The following is a 16,081-nucleotide window of genomic DNA, read 5'->3' on the forward strand; positions in this document are numbered from 1 at the left end:
GTTTGGAGGCAGAAAGATTGTTTTGACTTTGAGTCCAATTTGGACTAAATTCTGAGTTCTAGGTTAGATTAGGCTACTGATCAATGGTCCTTACCACAAAACATCAAAAACAAAAAAAAAATTTTTTGGTCTTTTTTGAGACAGGGTCTCCCTGTAGCCCCAGCTCGCCTGGAACTCACTATGTAGACCAGGATGGCCTTGAGCGTAATATCTTTTAAAAATATTTTATTTATTATTTTGATTTTATGAGTTTGAGTGTAGTGCCTGCATGTAAGTGCACCTGTGTCATGAAATGCCCACAGAGGTCAGAAGAGGGCGTGGGATCCCCTGGAACAGATGGTTGTTAGTCGCCATGTGGGTGCTGGAAATTGAACCCGGGTCCTCTGTAAAAGGAGCCAGTGCCCTCAACCATTGAGCTATCTCTCCAGTCCCAAAGCATAATACTCTTAAGGTTCATCTGTGTTGTATGATGATCAGTACATCTTTCCTTTTTATGGCCAAATAATATTCCATCCAAAGTTATACAGCATTGGGGCTGGAGAGATGGCTCAATGGTTAGTACTTACATATATGAGGCAAAACACTCATACACATAAAATAAAACAACAAAATATTTTAAAAACCCAAAAGTTATACAGCATAATATTTTCCATTTAACTGTGATATATATTTAGAATTTTTGTTTTTAATATATATTTTAATCCATTATTTTATATGTGTATGATGTTTATAAGTGTGGGTGCAGAGGACACCTTTGGGAATCAGTTCTCTCCTTTTTTTGTGGGTTCTGGGTATCCAACTCAGGTTGTCAGGCTTGCATGGCAAGCACTTTTATCTGCAGAGCCAACTTGCTGGCCCATTGTTTTATTTTTGTGTGTGAATGCAGGTGTGCTTGTGCTGTAGTGTGTGTGTGGAAGGGGACAACGTTCATAAGCTAGTTCTTGCCTTCCACCTTCTTGAGGTAGAGTCACTCTCTCTAGGCTGGCCCTTGAGCTTCTGGAGGATTCACCTGTCTCCATACCTCACCAGAGGAGTGCTGGGATTACAGGTGCAATGTAATGCTCATGCTGCATCTGGCCTTTGCATGGATTCTGGGGATCAGAACTCAGATCAGGCTCATGTAGGAAGTGCTTTCACCCTCTGAGCCATTTCCCCAGCTCTGTTTGTCTTTTTGAGGCAGGGTCTCATCTAACCCAGGCTGGCCTGAAACTTACTATGTAGCTAAGGCTGGCCTTCAACTCTGGGTCCTCCTGCCTCAGCCTCCCAAATGCTGGGATTATAGGCATGAGCTACCATGCCTAGTTTAACAGTCACTTTAAGTGGTTATCCTCGTTTCACAGATGCAAGAACAAGGTCAGAGGGAGATTAAATTATTTTTCCAGCACTTTGTCCCAGCAATAATTGATGCAGGACTGGGGGGGGGGTGCCCAACTGCAAAGATTCGTAGACTTTGTCCTTGGACTGGCGATGGACAATCCAGAGAGGGCCACAGGTACCAAGCAGTCTGAGGAAGCCCCCCCCCCCCCCCGGGGGATACTGCCTTCTGACTGCAGCGCTGCTGGGATCAGTGTTTTCTCATTATCAGAGGCAGAGAAGCTGTCACACACAAGAGGGGCGCTTCTTGTTTTTTAGAGTGGAAATCCCATCTGAGTCTCTTGAGAGTAAAAGATTGGCAACCCCCAATCCAAAATGTTTAGGCTTCCGCCTTTCTTTTGAGACACGGTCTTACTATATAGCCCAGGCTGACCTCGAACTCCAGCCTCAGCCTCAATCCTCCAGCCTCAGCCTCCCAAGCGCTGAGATCAGAGGCGTGGGACACCGTGATGCGCGGGATGAGAGCCAATCCCGGCACAGGGATGCCCGAAGCGGGCGTCTTTCTCTGGCCCTCCCATCCTTGATGGACAGGAGCTGGGCTACCCTCAGGTCGGCCGGGACCTCGGGATGCTCCCCCCCCACCCCCCACCTCCCCGCCCCGCTCCGCCCAGCTTCTCAGCCCTGGAGCCCCGCCGACGCGCAGGCGCACTCCAACACACGGCTTTGGGCCTCTGGAGGCGCGGTCCACCGTGGAGTCCGCCAGAGTCCCGTCAGTCGGGCTGAGGGGATGCCCCCCCCCCCCCCCCCCTCCCCGCCCCGCTCCGCCCAGCTTCTCAGCCCTGGAGCCCCGCCGACGCGCAGGCGCACTCCAACACACGGCTTTGGGCCTCTGGAGGCGCGGTCCACCGTGGAGTCCGCCAGAGTCCCGTCAGTCGGGCTGAGCAGGTGCCGCTCTGTCCCGCCCCCGGTCATCTCGCCTCCTCTGTCCCGTCCTGCTTTGCGGCGCAGGGGCAAGATGGCTGCTGAGAAGCAGGTCCCGGGTGGCGGTGGCGGCGGCGGCGGCGGCGGCGGCGGTGGTGGTGGTGGTGGCGGCGGCGGCGGGAGCGGTGGAGGACGAGGTGCCGGAGGAGAGGAGAATAAAGAGAACGAGCGCCCTTCAGCCGGCTCGAAGGCGAACAAGGAGTTCGGGGATAGCCTGAGCCTGGAGAGTATCCTGGAGCGGTGGCCCGACTCGCAATGACTACGTGTCGCTTCGGAGGGCTGAGGGCGGGAGAGGCGGCTCCGGGCGCGGAGGCCGAGGCTTGCGGTGCGCTGGCCAGGCCCATCGCAGGTCCAGGGTCTGCCCCTCGCTCTCTCCGGCATGCTCCTGGCCTTCCGGACCGCGTCGCTCTCTTCCAGGTGGAATAGGAATGTCGGGCGGGTGTCCGGAGACAGCCAGTTAGAGGGCTTTTGCACGGGTTGACGCGGCAGCCACCCGGCAGACCAGTTCAGCCTTGGACCCCTGGACTGGGGAGAAGAAACTGCAGTCTTGCGGTTTCAGGGTAATACTATTGATCGACAGTTACTGTGGACTGGCTAGTGAAAATTGCAGCTAGATGTGGAGGTCAAGAGTACTCAGAAGAAAAGCTTCTTACCCGTTTTGAATATAAATGCCTGTACTTGGATATAATCTGTGTAATTTTCCACATACGTCTGTAGGCGGTTTATCTTGGTGGGATCGTCACCAAAAGCTGGAGGAGGAATCACTGTGTGTGTATGTCTGTGTGTACACATGGGTGTGGGTGCAGGTGCTGTGTGTGGAGGCCAGAAGTCAGCATTTAGTGTCATCCTCAGTCTCTGTTCACCGTAGTTTTTGAGACAGGGTTTCACTGAAACTAGAGCTTACTGACTGGACTAAACTGGCCTTTTCGGGGGAGGTTTTGGTTTTTACTGCTTGATTTGGTGGTATAGTTCTAAATGAGTGCCCGATTTTACTATGAATCCTTTTAAAAAGAAAAATGGCTATTTTTATGGAAACTGACTTATTTTGATTGACATGCACTAATCATAGGCCCTGGAAGCATTCATTATGGAAAACTGTTGAGGAAAGTTCAATTTGCCGAGCATAGAAGACAAATAGGAAGTGTAGTTAGCCCAAGTCATAACCAGAGTCTATTTGAATGAGAGCAGTGTGGGGCCAGGTGGAAGCAACCACAGTTATAATCAGTATTTACAATCCAGAGATTTATTTAAGCTTTTGGGTTTCAGCAATTCCTAATGTTAGTACCCTCCTATTTTGTTTGAAAAAAAAGTAACAGTTCAGGCAATTAATTTTTCTGCAAACTTAGCCTTGTCCTTTGACGAGATAGCTTTTGAAAATGATTACAGGAGAATCTCCTTGTTAATGTCCTGGGAACCTCACAGGCGCCTAATGTGCTGTGGTTTGTCACAGACACAGATAGTGGAGCTATGGGCATATTTGGATTGTTGCCATTGTGGGTTTTTCCTTAATCTTGGCTGTAGTTCTTCAGATCATCAAGGAATCCCAGCAGCAGCATGGCTTACGGCATGGCGATTTCCAGCGGTACAGGTTAGTGTCCTGTGCAAGGTGTGTGGCTGACTGGTGTTTTCTTTATCTTTTTTAAAAAAATACTTTATTGCTGGGTATGGTGGCACACGCCTTTAGTCCCAGCACTCAGGAGGCAGAGGCAGGCGGACTCTGTGAGTTCAAGGCCAGCCTGGTCTACATAGTGAGTTCCAGGGCAGCTGGGGCTACAGAGAAACCCTGTCTCAAAAAGACCAAAAAAAAACTATTATTTTTATTTTATGTGTATGAGTGTGTTTCTTGCATGTACATAAGCTCACCTGTGTCATGCAGAGCCCACAGCATTCAGAAGAGGGTGTCGGACCTCCTAAAACTGGAGTTAGAAAGGTCTGTTAGCCGCCATGTGGGTTCTAGGAATCAAACCTAGGTCCTTTGTAAGAGCAGCCAGTGTTCTTAACCACTGAGCCATCTCTCCAGCCCCGACTGGTGTTTTCTAACTCAGCTGGCTTTTGTTACTTTCCTGCTTTCTCTGCTGTATCAAAAAGTACACCCAGCTTTTCTAGCATTGGTTTCACAGTGAGTGAAAATATGTAACTTTTTGTTTTGTTTTTTTGAGACATGGTCTCACTATGTAGTCCCAGCTGGTCTGGAATTCACTATGTAGACCAGACTGGCCTTAGACTATTGGCAATTCTCCTGTCCATGCCTTCTGGGTGCTGGGATTATAGGCGTGAGGTAATGCGTATGCCTGACTGATAATCATTTCTTAACTATGTATAGAGAGAGTGTATAGTCGTGGTTCAAGTCAATACTTTTCAGTATTTTATACATTATCTGTATTAAGTGGATTTCTTTGATCTTGGTTGTAACAGACTTCAAGCCGAAAACAGATTTATTATAACTGAAAAGTAGAGTATGAACTGAGCATGGTGGTACCTATAATCTCAGAAGGGTTAAGAGTTCAAGGTCGCCCAGGAGAGGTGGCGCACGCCTGTAGTCCCAGCACTTGGGAGGCAGAGGCAGGCGGATCTCTGTGAGTTCAAGGCCATCCTGGTCTACATAGTGAGTTCCAGGACAGCTGGGGCTACAGGGAGACCCTGTCTCAAAAAAAACCAAAAAAATAATAAAGAAAATTAAATTTTAGCCACAAATGTAGAATGAAGCTTGTACATCCACTGCTCAGCCATCAGAGTGTCCACTCTGCCCTTTGTTCCATTTACCTTTCTCACCTATTTCTCCTTTTATTTATTTTTCCTTTTTATTTATTTATTAAATATTCTGTGTGTATGAGTATAGTGCCTGCATGTATGTAGTGCACCTGTTTCGGGCAGTGCCTGCAGAGGTCAGAAGAGCGCGTCAGATCCCCTGGAACTGGAGTTATGGACTGTTAGCCACCATGTTGGTGCTGGGATTCAAACCCTGATCCCCTGCAAGAGCAGTCAGTGCTCTTAACTGCTGAGCCATCTCTCCAGCCCCATACTCTTTTTTAAAAATTATATTTGTGTATGTGTATGTGTGTATGTGTATACGTGTGTGCCACCATGTGTGTTTGGAGGTCAGAGGACAACTTCTGGGAGTCATTTCTCTGCTTCCACCGTGTAGGTCCCAGGAATGGAACCCACTCTGTCAGCCTTGGCAGAAAGCGTCTTCAGGCACTAAGCCCTTCGGCAGCTTTTCTGGCTTTTCTTATGTGTAGCCAAGCCCGGCCTGACACTTTCAGTTCTGCTGCCTTTCTTTCTTATTTTAATATTTTATTGATTATTTTTATTTTATGTGTATGCGTATATTGCCTGCATGTAGGTAAGTGCACCCATGTGGTGCAGTGCCTGCGGAGGACTGAAGAGGCTGTCGGATCCTCTGGAACTGGAGTTACGGACAGTTGTTAGCTGCCATGTGGGTGCTGGGATTCAAACCCAGGTCTTCTGCAAGAACAGCCAGTGTTCTTAATTGCTGAGCCATCTCTCCAGCCCCAGTAAAACCATCTTATTGAAGGGTTTTAGAATTTCATTCAAATATAATTTATAAACAGAAATGTATACAGGAAATGTATGGTTTTTCAGAACCTGAATGGACCCTTGTAACCGTTGTGTGTGTGTGTGTGTGTGTGTGTGTGTGTGTGTGTGTGTGTAGGTAGGTGCCAGTGCCCCTGTAACCATTGTGTGTGTATGAGTGTGTGGGTGTGGGGTGTGTGTGTTTAGGGGTGGGGGTGTGTAGGTGTGTAGGTAGGTGCCAGTGCCCCGTAACCATTGTGCGTGTGTGTGTGTGTAGGTGTATGTGTGTGGGTAGGGGTGTGTAGGTGGTGATGTATGGGTGTGTAGGTAGGTGTGTGGGTGGGTGGGTTTGGGGGTATAGGTAGGTACCAGTGCCATAGAGGCCAGAGGTCAACTGTGGCTGTCATTCTTCATCTTGTTTGTTTTTGAGACCAGAGTCTCCCTATGTAGCCCTGGCTGGTCTGGAACTGGCTATATAGACCAGGCTGGCCCTGAATTTACAAAGATCTGCCTGCCTCTGCCTCCCGAGTGCTGGAATTAAAGGTGTGTACCACTACGTCCAGCTCTTCATCTTGGGACTTGGGCTTACAGGTTAGCCTTTGCTTAATTTGCCAAGTTTTTGCTCTGTTAGAGGTGTTTGGCCAGTTGTTTTGGAGGCTACTGTTCACTTTGGGCTTATTTGCTGTCTCCTCATGATGAGGTTTGGGTTCTGGATCTTGGGCAAGAATGTCACAGTGATACTGAGCTTGCCTTGTGCTAGGTGGAGGCCCACAGTTTCACTTTATCCAGCAGCTGATGTTTAAGGAGTTGGCTAGGTTTTTCCTGAAAAGTCATTCCTTTTGTAATTACTAAGGATTTTATGAGGAAAAACTCTGAGACTCTCTGGACTGGAGAGATGACTCAGCAGTTAAGAGCACTGAATACTCTTGCAGAGGACCCGGGTTTGATTCCCAACACCCACATGGCAGCTAACAACCATCCATAATTTCAGTTCTAGGGGATCTGACACTCTCTTCTGACCTCCGTGGACACTGCATGACACGGATGCACCAACCTACATATAAGCAATACACTCACACACATAAAATAAAAATAAATAAAATGTTAAAAAAGCTCTGAAAGGGGCTGGAGAGATTGCTCAGCAGTTAAGAACAATGGTTGTTCTTGCAGAAGACCTGGGTTCAAATCCCAGCACCCACATGGCAGCTAACAACTGTCCGTAACTCCAGTTCCAGGGGATCAGAAGACCTCTTGTGTCCTTCTCGGGCATTACACGACACTTACTTACATGCAGGCATAACACTCATACACATAAAATAAAAGTAATAAATAAAGCTGGGCGTGGTGGCGCATGCCTTTAATCCCAGCACTCGGGAGGCAGAGGCAGTTGGATCTCTGTGAATTCAAGGCCAGCCTGGTCTGCATAGTGAGTTCCAGGACAGCTGGGGCTATAGGGAGACCCTGTCTCAAAAAGACCAAAAAAATAATATAAGCGGGCGTGGTGGCGCATGCCTTTAGTCCCAGTACTCAGGAGGCAGAGGCAGGCTGATCTTTGTGAGTTCAAGGCCAGCCTGGTCTGCATAGTTCCAGGACAGCTGGGGCTATAGGGAGACCCTGTCTCAAAAAGACCAAAAAAAATAATAATAATATTTTTTTAAAAAAGCTCTGTAAATGCCCCATTCTTCATTATACTTGTATTTTATTCATTCATTTGTATCTGAATGTGCTAATAGTGTCCAATTTTATGACTTGTGATCTATTATTATTATTTGTGTTTTGAGACTGGGTTTCTTTGTAGCCCCAGCTGGCCTGGAACTAGCTACCTATGTAGACTAGGCAGGCCTCTAGGATCTGTAGACCAGATCCACCCACCTCTACTGGGATTAAAGATGTGTACCACCATATCTAGTCAATCTAATATTATTTAAATTGACTCAGACTTGACCAATAGAAACCTCTTTTGAGGCCAGGCAAGGTGACTGTTGTCTTTACTCCCAGCATTTCAGAGGCAGGCAAATCTCTCAAAGTTCAAGGCCTGCCTGGTTTACCTAGTAAGTTCCAGGCCAGCCGGGACTACACAGTGAGACCCTGTCTCACACAACAAAAAACTTTTGGAATGGAGCTGGAGAGATGGCTCAGCCGTTAAGAGCACTGGTTGCTCTTGCAGAGAACCCAGGATCAATTCCCAACACCCACATGATGGCTAACAACCATCTGTAACTCCAGTTCCAGGGGATCCGACACCCTCTTCTGACACCCTCTTCTGACCTCCACAGGCATTGCACAACATGGGTGCACATACATGCCTGTATGCAATATACTCATACACGTGCAATAAAGTAAAAATAAAGTATTAAATAATAAAGTATTTTTTAAAAGCCCTTTGTATTGGCTAGTATTCTTTGACATAACCCCCTCTTTTTATAAAGTCAGTTGTAGGGTTTTTTTGAGGGGGGCTTCTTTTCGAGACAGGGTTTCCCTATAGTAGCCCCACCTGGCCTAGAACTTACTATGTAAACCAGGCTGGCCTTGAACCAGAGATCCACCTGCCTCTGCCTCCCAGATGCTGGGATTAAAAGCATGTGCCACACCACCTAGCTTATTTTTGTTTTGTGTGTATGAGTGTATTGCCTGCATGTAAGTGCACCCATGTCATGCAGTGCCCACAGAGGTCAGAAGAGGGCATCAGATCTGGAACTGTAGTTTCAGAGGGTTAGCTGCCATGTGGGTGTCTGGATTCAAACCTGAGTCTTCTGCAACAGCGGCCAGTGTTCTTAACTGCTTGTCATCTCTCCGGCCCCTTTCCATTATTTTTCATTTTGAGATGGGCTCACTAACGTCATGTAGCCTAGGCAGTCCTTGAGTTTGCTGTCCCCCAGCCTCAGCTTCCCTAGTATCTGGGATTACAGAACTGCGTGACCCAAGTCTCTGACTTTACCAACATTCGTAATAGTCCCTTCTAATATGTGTAATCCACACAAACTTTTTTTTATTTTTATTTTTTGGTCTTTATGAGACAGAGTCTCCCTGTAGCCCCAGCTGGCCTGGAACTGACTGTGTAGACCAGGCTGGTCTTGAACTCAGAAATCTGCCTGCCTTTACCTCCCAAGTACTGGGATTTTTTTTTTTTTTTTTTAATGTGTATGCGTGTATTGCCTGCATGTAGGTAAGTGCACCCATGTCGTGCAGTGCCCTTGGAGGTCAGAAGAAGCTGTCTGATCCCCTGGGACTGGAGTTACAGACAGTTGTTAGCTGCTATGTGGGTGCTGGGATTTGAACCTGGTCTTCTGTGTGTTCTTAACCACTGAGCCATCTCTCCAGCCCCATTTTTTTCTAAATTACATTTATTTGTGTCTGTGTGTCTGTGTGTGTGAGAGAGTTGGTTTTCTCTTTCTACCATATAGTCCTGGGGATTATACTTAGGTCATCAGGATTGGTGGTAAGTGCCTTTACATGTTGAGTTATCTTGCAAGTCCACTTGGCGTTCTTTTTCCTTTTTTATTATATATACATATTATTCGGAGATTTTATATATTTTTATGTATGTATCTCGTGGGTGTGTGCAGATGCCCATAGAGAGTTTTGGAGCTGGAGTTACAGGCAAGTTTGAGCTGCCATGTGGGTGATGGGAGCCAAGGCCAGGTCCTCTGGAAGAGTAGCAAGTGCCGTTAACCACTGAAGCACCACTCCAGCCCCTTTTTAATTTCCCAGCTTTAATTTATTTTTTATTTATTTTGTGGGCCTGTATGTTTGTATGAACTTGTGCTTCGCTATGGCATGTGATGTCAGAGGACAGCTTGAAGGAGTGCTCTCCTTCCACCATGTGGGTTTGGGGATTGAACTTGGGATCATACAGCTTGACAGCAAATGCTTTCGCCTGCTGAGCCATCTCACTGGCCCCAGTTTAGGCATTACTGATGAGCTTACAGGAAGTTTGATGGGAGTTGTGGAGGAGCTTGAGGAGAGAGAAGGGTGAGGAAGAGAGCAACCAGAGGCCATGAGTTCGAGAAGTTCTACTGTGGAGGAGAAAGTATGAGGTGCAGGTGTGAAGTCACAAGAAAACATGTTTTGAGTGTGTGTATGGTGCACACATGCACCTGTACATCCTCAAAATGGGGCCAGGCTATGCGGAGTCGTTGGTAATTGTTGTTTCTCATATAACATGTAATCTGGCCATCAGTTAACCCTGATTGCTCCTTTGTTTGCTGGATTGCTCCCTTACTGGAGGAAAATGGTGGGTGGTGGATGGTCTCTTTTTTCTTAATGTGCTTTTTTCTTGTTTTGGTTAGCACTTAATCACTGTGTTAAGTCAAGTGACTTGAGCATCATAGTTTAATAGGAATGAGCTGTTTGGAAATTGTCAAGGAGTCCTTTACTGCAGGCTTTTCTTTACATAACAGATTTTCATGAAAATGTTACTCTCCTGGCTGACAGTTGCTGGTAAACATATGCTTATTTATTGCTGTCCTTATGCTGGTGATTTAAGCAGTTCTGAATTTGTCTGGAATAGCAACTGCTGCAACTGAACAGTGGGGTGCTCTGATCTAGGCGGTAGCACAGCTCGGAGAAGACTGTCTTTTTTTTTTCTTCCAGCAACAAAAGTTGAACTGACTTGTTGCATTCTGAATGTAACTCACAAGTCTCAGTTCTTTGGACAAAGATTGTGGTTATATACGCATACTCACTCATTGGTCTCCCCACCCAAGCCAAGGTGCGGGATCTCTGTCCTTGTCACGTTTTTCTTTCTTTTTTTTTTCTTTTGGTCTTTTTGAGACAGGGTCAACTTGTAGCCCCAGCTGATCTGGAATTCAGTACGTAGACTAGGCTGGCCTCGAGATACGCCTGCTTCTGCCTCCCGAGTGCTGGGATCAAAGGTGTCACCACCACGCTGGGCTCCTTGTTACTCTCTTATAGCCATAGGAATTTATAAATTGTTACAGAAAGGAGCCAAAAAGATCCTCTTATCTCAGAGTCTCGGAGATAACCAAGTGTCACTAGCACTCCATACGTTTCAGTAGGTTTGGCTGTACTTTTTTTTTAATGTTTTATTATTATTATTATTATTTTATTTTTTATTTTTATTATTTTTTTGTCTTTTTGAAACAGGGTCTTCTTGTAGCCCCAGCTGTCCTGGAACTCACTATGTAGACCAGGCTGGCCTTGAACTCACAGAGATCCGCCTGTCTTTGCCTCCCAAGTGCTAGGATTAAAGACATGTGCCACCACACCCAGCTTGCATGTGTGTAAGTGCACCCATGTTGTGCAGTGCCCATGGAGGTCAGAAGAGGGCATCAGATCCCCTGGAACTGGAGTTACTGTGGTTGTTAGTTGCCATGTGGGTGCTGGGCACTGAACCTATGAGTCTTCTGGAAGAGCAGTCAGTGCTCTTAATTGCTGAGCCATCTCTCCAGCCCCATACTTTTTTTTTTTTTTTGTACATTTGTTTTTATTTTATGTCTATGATTGTTTGCTGACATGTATCTATATGCACCACTTGCATACCTGATGCCAGTGGAGGTCAGAAGAGGATATCAGAGCCCCTGAAACTAGACTTAACAATTGTGAGCTATCATGTGGGTGCTGGGAATCAAACCCAAGTCTTCTGCAAGAGCAACCAGTGCTCTTGACTGCTGAGCCATTTCTCTAGCCCCTGTTTTGGGTTTTTTATATAGTTCAGGCTGGCTATGTAGTCAAACTTGGCTTTGAACTCCTTATCCTTCTACCTCTACCTCCAGAGTACTGAATGTGCATTACCATGTCTGGCTTTTCTTAGTAATCTAAGCCCTGGTAGCTTTTAAGGTTGAAATTCTGGTATAATATTTAAATATTCCAAGTCAGGCATGTGGCTCACGTCTATAATCACTTGGAAAATGGAGGCAAGAGAATTACCATGAGTTTGGGGCCAGCCTCGGCTACCAAGTGAGGTCTAGACCTGCTTAGGCTGCAGTGTAAGACCCTAACTCAAAACACCAAGAAGGAAGAAAGAGTGTAATCATTTTATATTGTGCATGAGATGGTGTGTTATCTCTGATTTAACGGTTGGTAAAATCTCACATTTCCTATGGTGCCGGTTACACCCCTGCGTGTTTTACTTCAGCAGGTGTTTGTCAGGTGACATGATGTTTGTAGTCACCATAAACAGAGTTCTCCAAACCTTTGACCTAACCTTATTACAGAATATTCTGAAAATGTACTACCAGCTTGGCTGAATGAATTTTGTTTTGTTTCATTGCAGGGGCTACTGTTCCCGAAGACAAAGACGTCTCCGGAAAACACTCAACTTTAAGATGGGGAACAGACACAAATTCACAGGGAAAAAAGTAACTGAAGAGCTTCTGACTGATAACAGGTGCAGGGCTCTAAATCCATCTTGTTGGTACCTTTATTGAATAGTGTGCCAGGCATTCTACCAAACCCTTTATTACCTCCTGTGCTTGTGCAGGCAGTTCTGTGGGAAAGCTGTTTTCTGGGGGTTTTGTTCTTTTTTCTATTTGTATATTCTAAGGTGACGAGACTGAGCTCCAAAGAGTTTCAGTAGCTTATTCAAGAACTATGTTGGGGCTGGGTGTGGTGGCGCATGCCTTTAGTCCCAACACTCAGGAGGCAGAGTTTGAGGCCAGCCTGGTCTATATAGCGAGTTCTAGGCCAGCTGGGACTACAGAGAGACCCTGTCTCAAAAAGACTCAAAAAAAAAAGAACTGTGTTGGGGGGCCTGGAGAGATGGTTCAGCTGTCAAGAGCACTGGCTGCTCCTACAGAAGACCTGGGTTTGATTCCCAGCGCCCACATGGCTTCTAACAGCTGTCTGTAACTCCGGTTCCAGGGCATCCAAGGTCCTCTTCTAACCTTGGTGAGCATTGCACACACAGAAGCAATACACTTATATACCTAAAAAAACTAAAAATAATAAAATCTTTTTTAAAAAAACTGTGTTGGGAGCTAGGGATATATAGCTCAGTTGGTAGAATGCATGTTTAGCATGCACAAAGCCCTGACTTTCATCACCAGCACCACAAAAAGATCATGTGGTAGCACTAGCCTGTATTCCTAACACTTAAGGAGTGGAGGCAGGAGGATTAGGAATTTGAGGTCATCCTTAGCTCCATAGAGTGAGAACAGCATGGGTTGCATAACCGTCTCATATTGTTTCCCTGACCCCCCAAAAGATGACCCTGTCAAGCTCTGTGGGTTGAATATCTCCAGGGAATCAGTTCTTGGAGCTTCAGTTTAGACCAGATTGTCTTCTTGCTGCCTTTGTATAAGTTTAGTTTGGGGCCAAGGAGATAGCTCAGTCCATAAAGTGCTTGGCACCCAAGAATGTGAACCTGAGCTTGAGCCCCAGTATCCACGTAACAACCTGGGCACAGCAGCATGCACCCACAACTCCAGGGCTTAAAAGGTGGAAATGGGGTCGGGGGGCTCGAGAGATGGCTCAGTGGTTAAGAGCACTGGCTGCTTACAGAGGACCTGAGTTCAGCCCAGAACCCACATACAACTGTCTGTAACTCCAGTTCCAGGGATTCCAGCACCCTCTTCTGACCTCTGTCGGCACTGCATGACATGGGTTCACCTAACATACATGCAGGCAAATACACTCATACACATAAAATAATATTTTTTTTAAAAGAAGTGGAAACAGGATCTCCGGGGTTTGTTGCCAGCCAGTCTAACCAAATCGGTGAACTCCAAGTTCAGCGAGAGCATCTGTCTCAAAAAACAAGGTGGAGATGATAGAGGATGAGACTCAGTGTTGACCTCTGACCTCCACATACATATGCACAGACATGCCTGTACCATTCGTGTACAAAAGAAAAAAAATGTAATTCATTCAAGTATTTACATTGCTTTTGTGTTAAGACAGCAGAGTAATGTGCCTGCTAAGGCCTTCAAAGCCTAAAATACAGACTGTAGGGTCCTTTACAGAAAAATTCTTTTGTTCCTCTGTGGTCCAGGATAAAGTCAAGGTGGAGCTAGAGGCCATGCTGGATATGGAAGACAAGAGGCATGGCTCTTGTTGACTGTGCTCTTGCTAAGAGCTCTAGTCAGATGCAAATCAGAGCACTGTTAAGTGTTCTGAAGTCTTGGAAAGGAGAACTTAGCATGGGAGTGCTTGATGGGGAAAGCAGTACTCCTGCCTTAAAGGACTTGCAAGAGGGAAGAGCTTCCTGTGAGGGGAAGCTGCATGCCAGGTGTGACTGGAGGTGGTGTAGGAACCAGAGCTCTGGGTATGGAACTACTGCCTGGGGAGTGAGGAGCTTGGTGCGGACAGTGATAGAATCGGGCAAGGCAAAGAGTAGATCTGATGAGGTCCAGTTAAGAGTCAAAAATTATCCCACCCAGAAGTCCACAGTAAACCTGGGATAGCAATTCTTCACACTTTGCTGGCATGTGACCACTCCCCACTGGGGGCCATACATGATAGATGGCCACTCTACCTCCCTATTTAGAAAGAAAAGAAATGACTGCCATTGAAAAACTGATGGGTTTTAAAGGAAATACTGTCAAAATTACCTAGATCATTTCTTTCTTATAACATGTAATATTGTTTGCCCTTGAATAAAGTGTAATGTGTAATTTTTTCAAAAAGTCAGAAATTTTTTTTTTTTGTCTTTTTGTCCAGCTGTCCTGGAACTCACTATGTAGACCAGGCTGGCCTTGAATTCACAGAGATCCGCCTGCCTCTGCCTCCCAAGTGCTGGAACTACAGGTGTGCGCCACCACGCCCAGCTAAAAAGTCAGAAATTTAAAAAATTTTTATTTTAATTTTATTTATTATTTTATCTGTGTATGCGTGTATTGCCTGCATGTAAATAAGTGCACTGTGTCACTCAATGCCTGCAGAGGTCAGAAAAGGCTGTCGGATCCTCTGCCTGGAACTGGAGTTTCAAACAGTTGTTAGCTGCCATGTGGGTGCTGGGATTTGAACCCAGGTCTTCTGCATAAACAACCAGTGTTCTTAACCACTAAGCCATCTCTCCAGCCTAAAAAATTTATTTTTATGTGTATGAGTGTTTTGCTTGTATGTATGTAAGTTGTCCGTCCCATATGTCGTCCCCCCATCCTGTCCCCCCCCCCCATGTGCAATGCACACAGAGGCCAAAAGAGGACATCAGATCCCCTGGAACTGGAGTTAGAATGACTGTCAGCCACCATGTGGATGCTGGGAACTGAACTCAGGTCCTTTGCAAGGGCAGCCTCTTAACCACACAGCCATCTCTCCAGCCCCCAAATCTTTTTCTTTTTGATCGATAAAGTTAAATCAAAGTTTAAAAAAGATTAGCCATGCAGGGCGTGGAGGCACACGCCTTTAATCCCAGCACTTGGGAGGCAGAGGCAGGCGGATCTCTATGAGTTCAAGGCCAGCCTGGTCTACAGAGTGAGTTCCAGGACAGCTGGGGCTACAGGAAAAGACCAAAAAAAAAAAAAAAAAAGATTAGCCAGCTGGACCTGTTTTAGAACAGGCTTATAATCCTAGTTATTTGGGAGTTGAAGCAGGATGAACTGAGTTTCCAGGCCAGCCTGGGCTAGGCTATAGAGTGAGTTAAAGGCCAGCCTGGGCAACTTATTGAGATCCTATTGCAAAATAAAAAGTAAATAAGTAAATAAAAGAGAGTTGGGGACATAGCTCAGTTTTAGAGTGCTTGCCTACCATGTGTGATTAACTTTAAATTCAATCCCCATTAATTAAAAAAAAAAAAGATTAATCAGTCCATAATTTATAATGATAAAGGATTTAGATTACTGATCCCATAGGAAGTGCTAGCAGCTGTGTCCTGTGTTGGGCGTATTACCTTAAGGCAGAGCAGGGTACAGGAAAGCTAGTACTTTGCCTAGAGTCACACAGCTGACAGGCATTGGGATTCCAGCCCAGGCTCTAGTGCCTTCGTTCATCACTCTTCAACACACTGCCTCTTTGTTTCCTCTCCTGGAACTTAAAATCCTCCTGCCTCAGCCTCCTAAGTGCTGGGTACCAGTGAGCACCACACCTAGCACAACGTCCTGCCACTTAAGCACTTGGTTTCTTTTTCTTATTTATTTTTTATTTTTATTTATTTTTATTTTTGGTCTTTTTGAGACGGGGTCTCCCTGTAGCCCCAGCTGACCTGGAACTCACTGTGTAGACCAGGCTAGCCTTGAACTCACAGAGATCCGCCTGCCTCTGCCTCCCAAGTGCTGAGACTACAGGCAAGCGCCACCACGCTTGGCTTATTTTTATTTTATGTGTATTTGTGTATTGCCTGCATGTAGGTAAC

The 16,081-nt window shown here is 46.0% G+C and overlaps 1 protein-coding gene across 1 annotated transcript in view; it reads left to right on the forward strand.

The window, feature by feature from the left end:
• Window positions 1–2,229: 2,229 nt before the first annotated feature.
• Srp68 (signal recognition particle 68) overlaps window positions 2,230–16,081 on the forward strand; it is a 41,568-nt gene continuing 27,716 nt past the window's right edge. Inside the window, exons 1-3 of the mRNA XM_008831356.2 lie at window positions 2,230–2,522; window positions 3,817–3,883; window positions 12,065–12,178. Of these exons, the coding sequence (XP_008829578.1) occupies window positions 2,330–2,522; window positions 3,817–3,883; window positions 12,065–12,178 (374 nt within the window). The 5' untranslated portion in view covers window positions 2,230–2,329. The remainder of the gene's footprint in view (window positions 2,523–3,816; window positions 3,884–12,064; window positions 12,179–16,081) is intronic.

Source organism: Nannospalax galili, unplaced genomic scaffold (genome assembly GCF_000622305.1).
Source record: "Nannospalax galili isolate Female #2095 unplaced genomic scaffold, S.galili_v1.0 scaffold634, whole genome shotgun sequence".
Lineage (NCBI taxonomy): Eukaryota > Metazoa > Chordata > Mammalia > Rodentia > Spalacidae > Nannospalax > Nannospalax galili.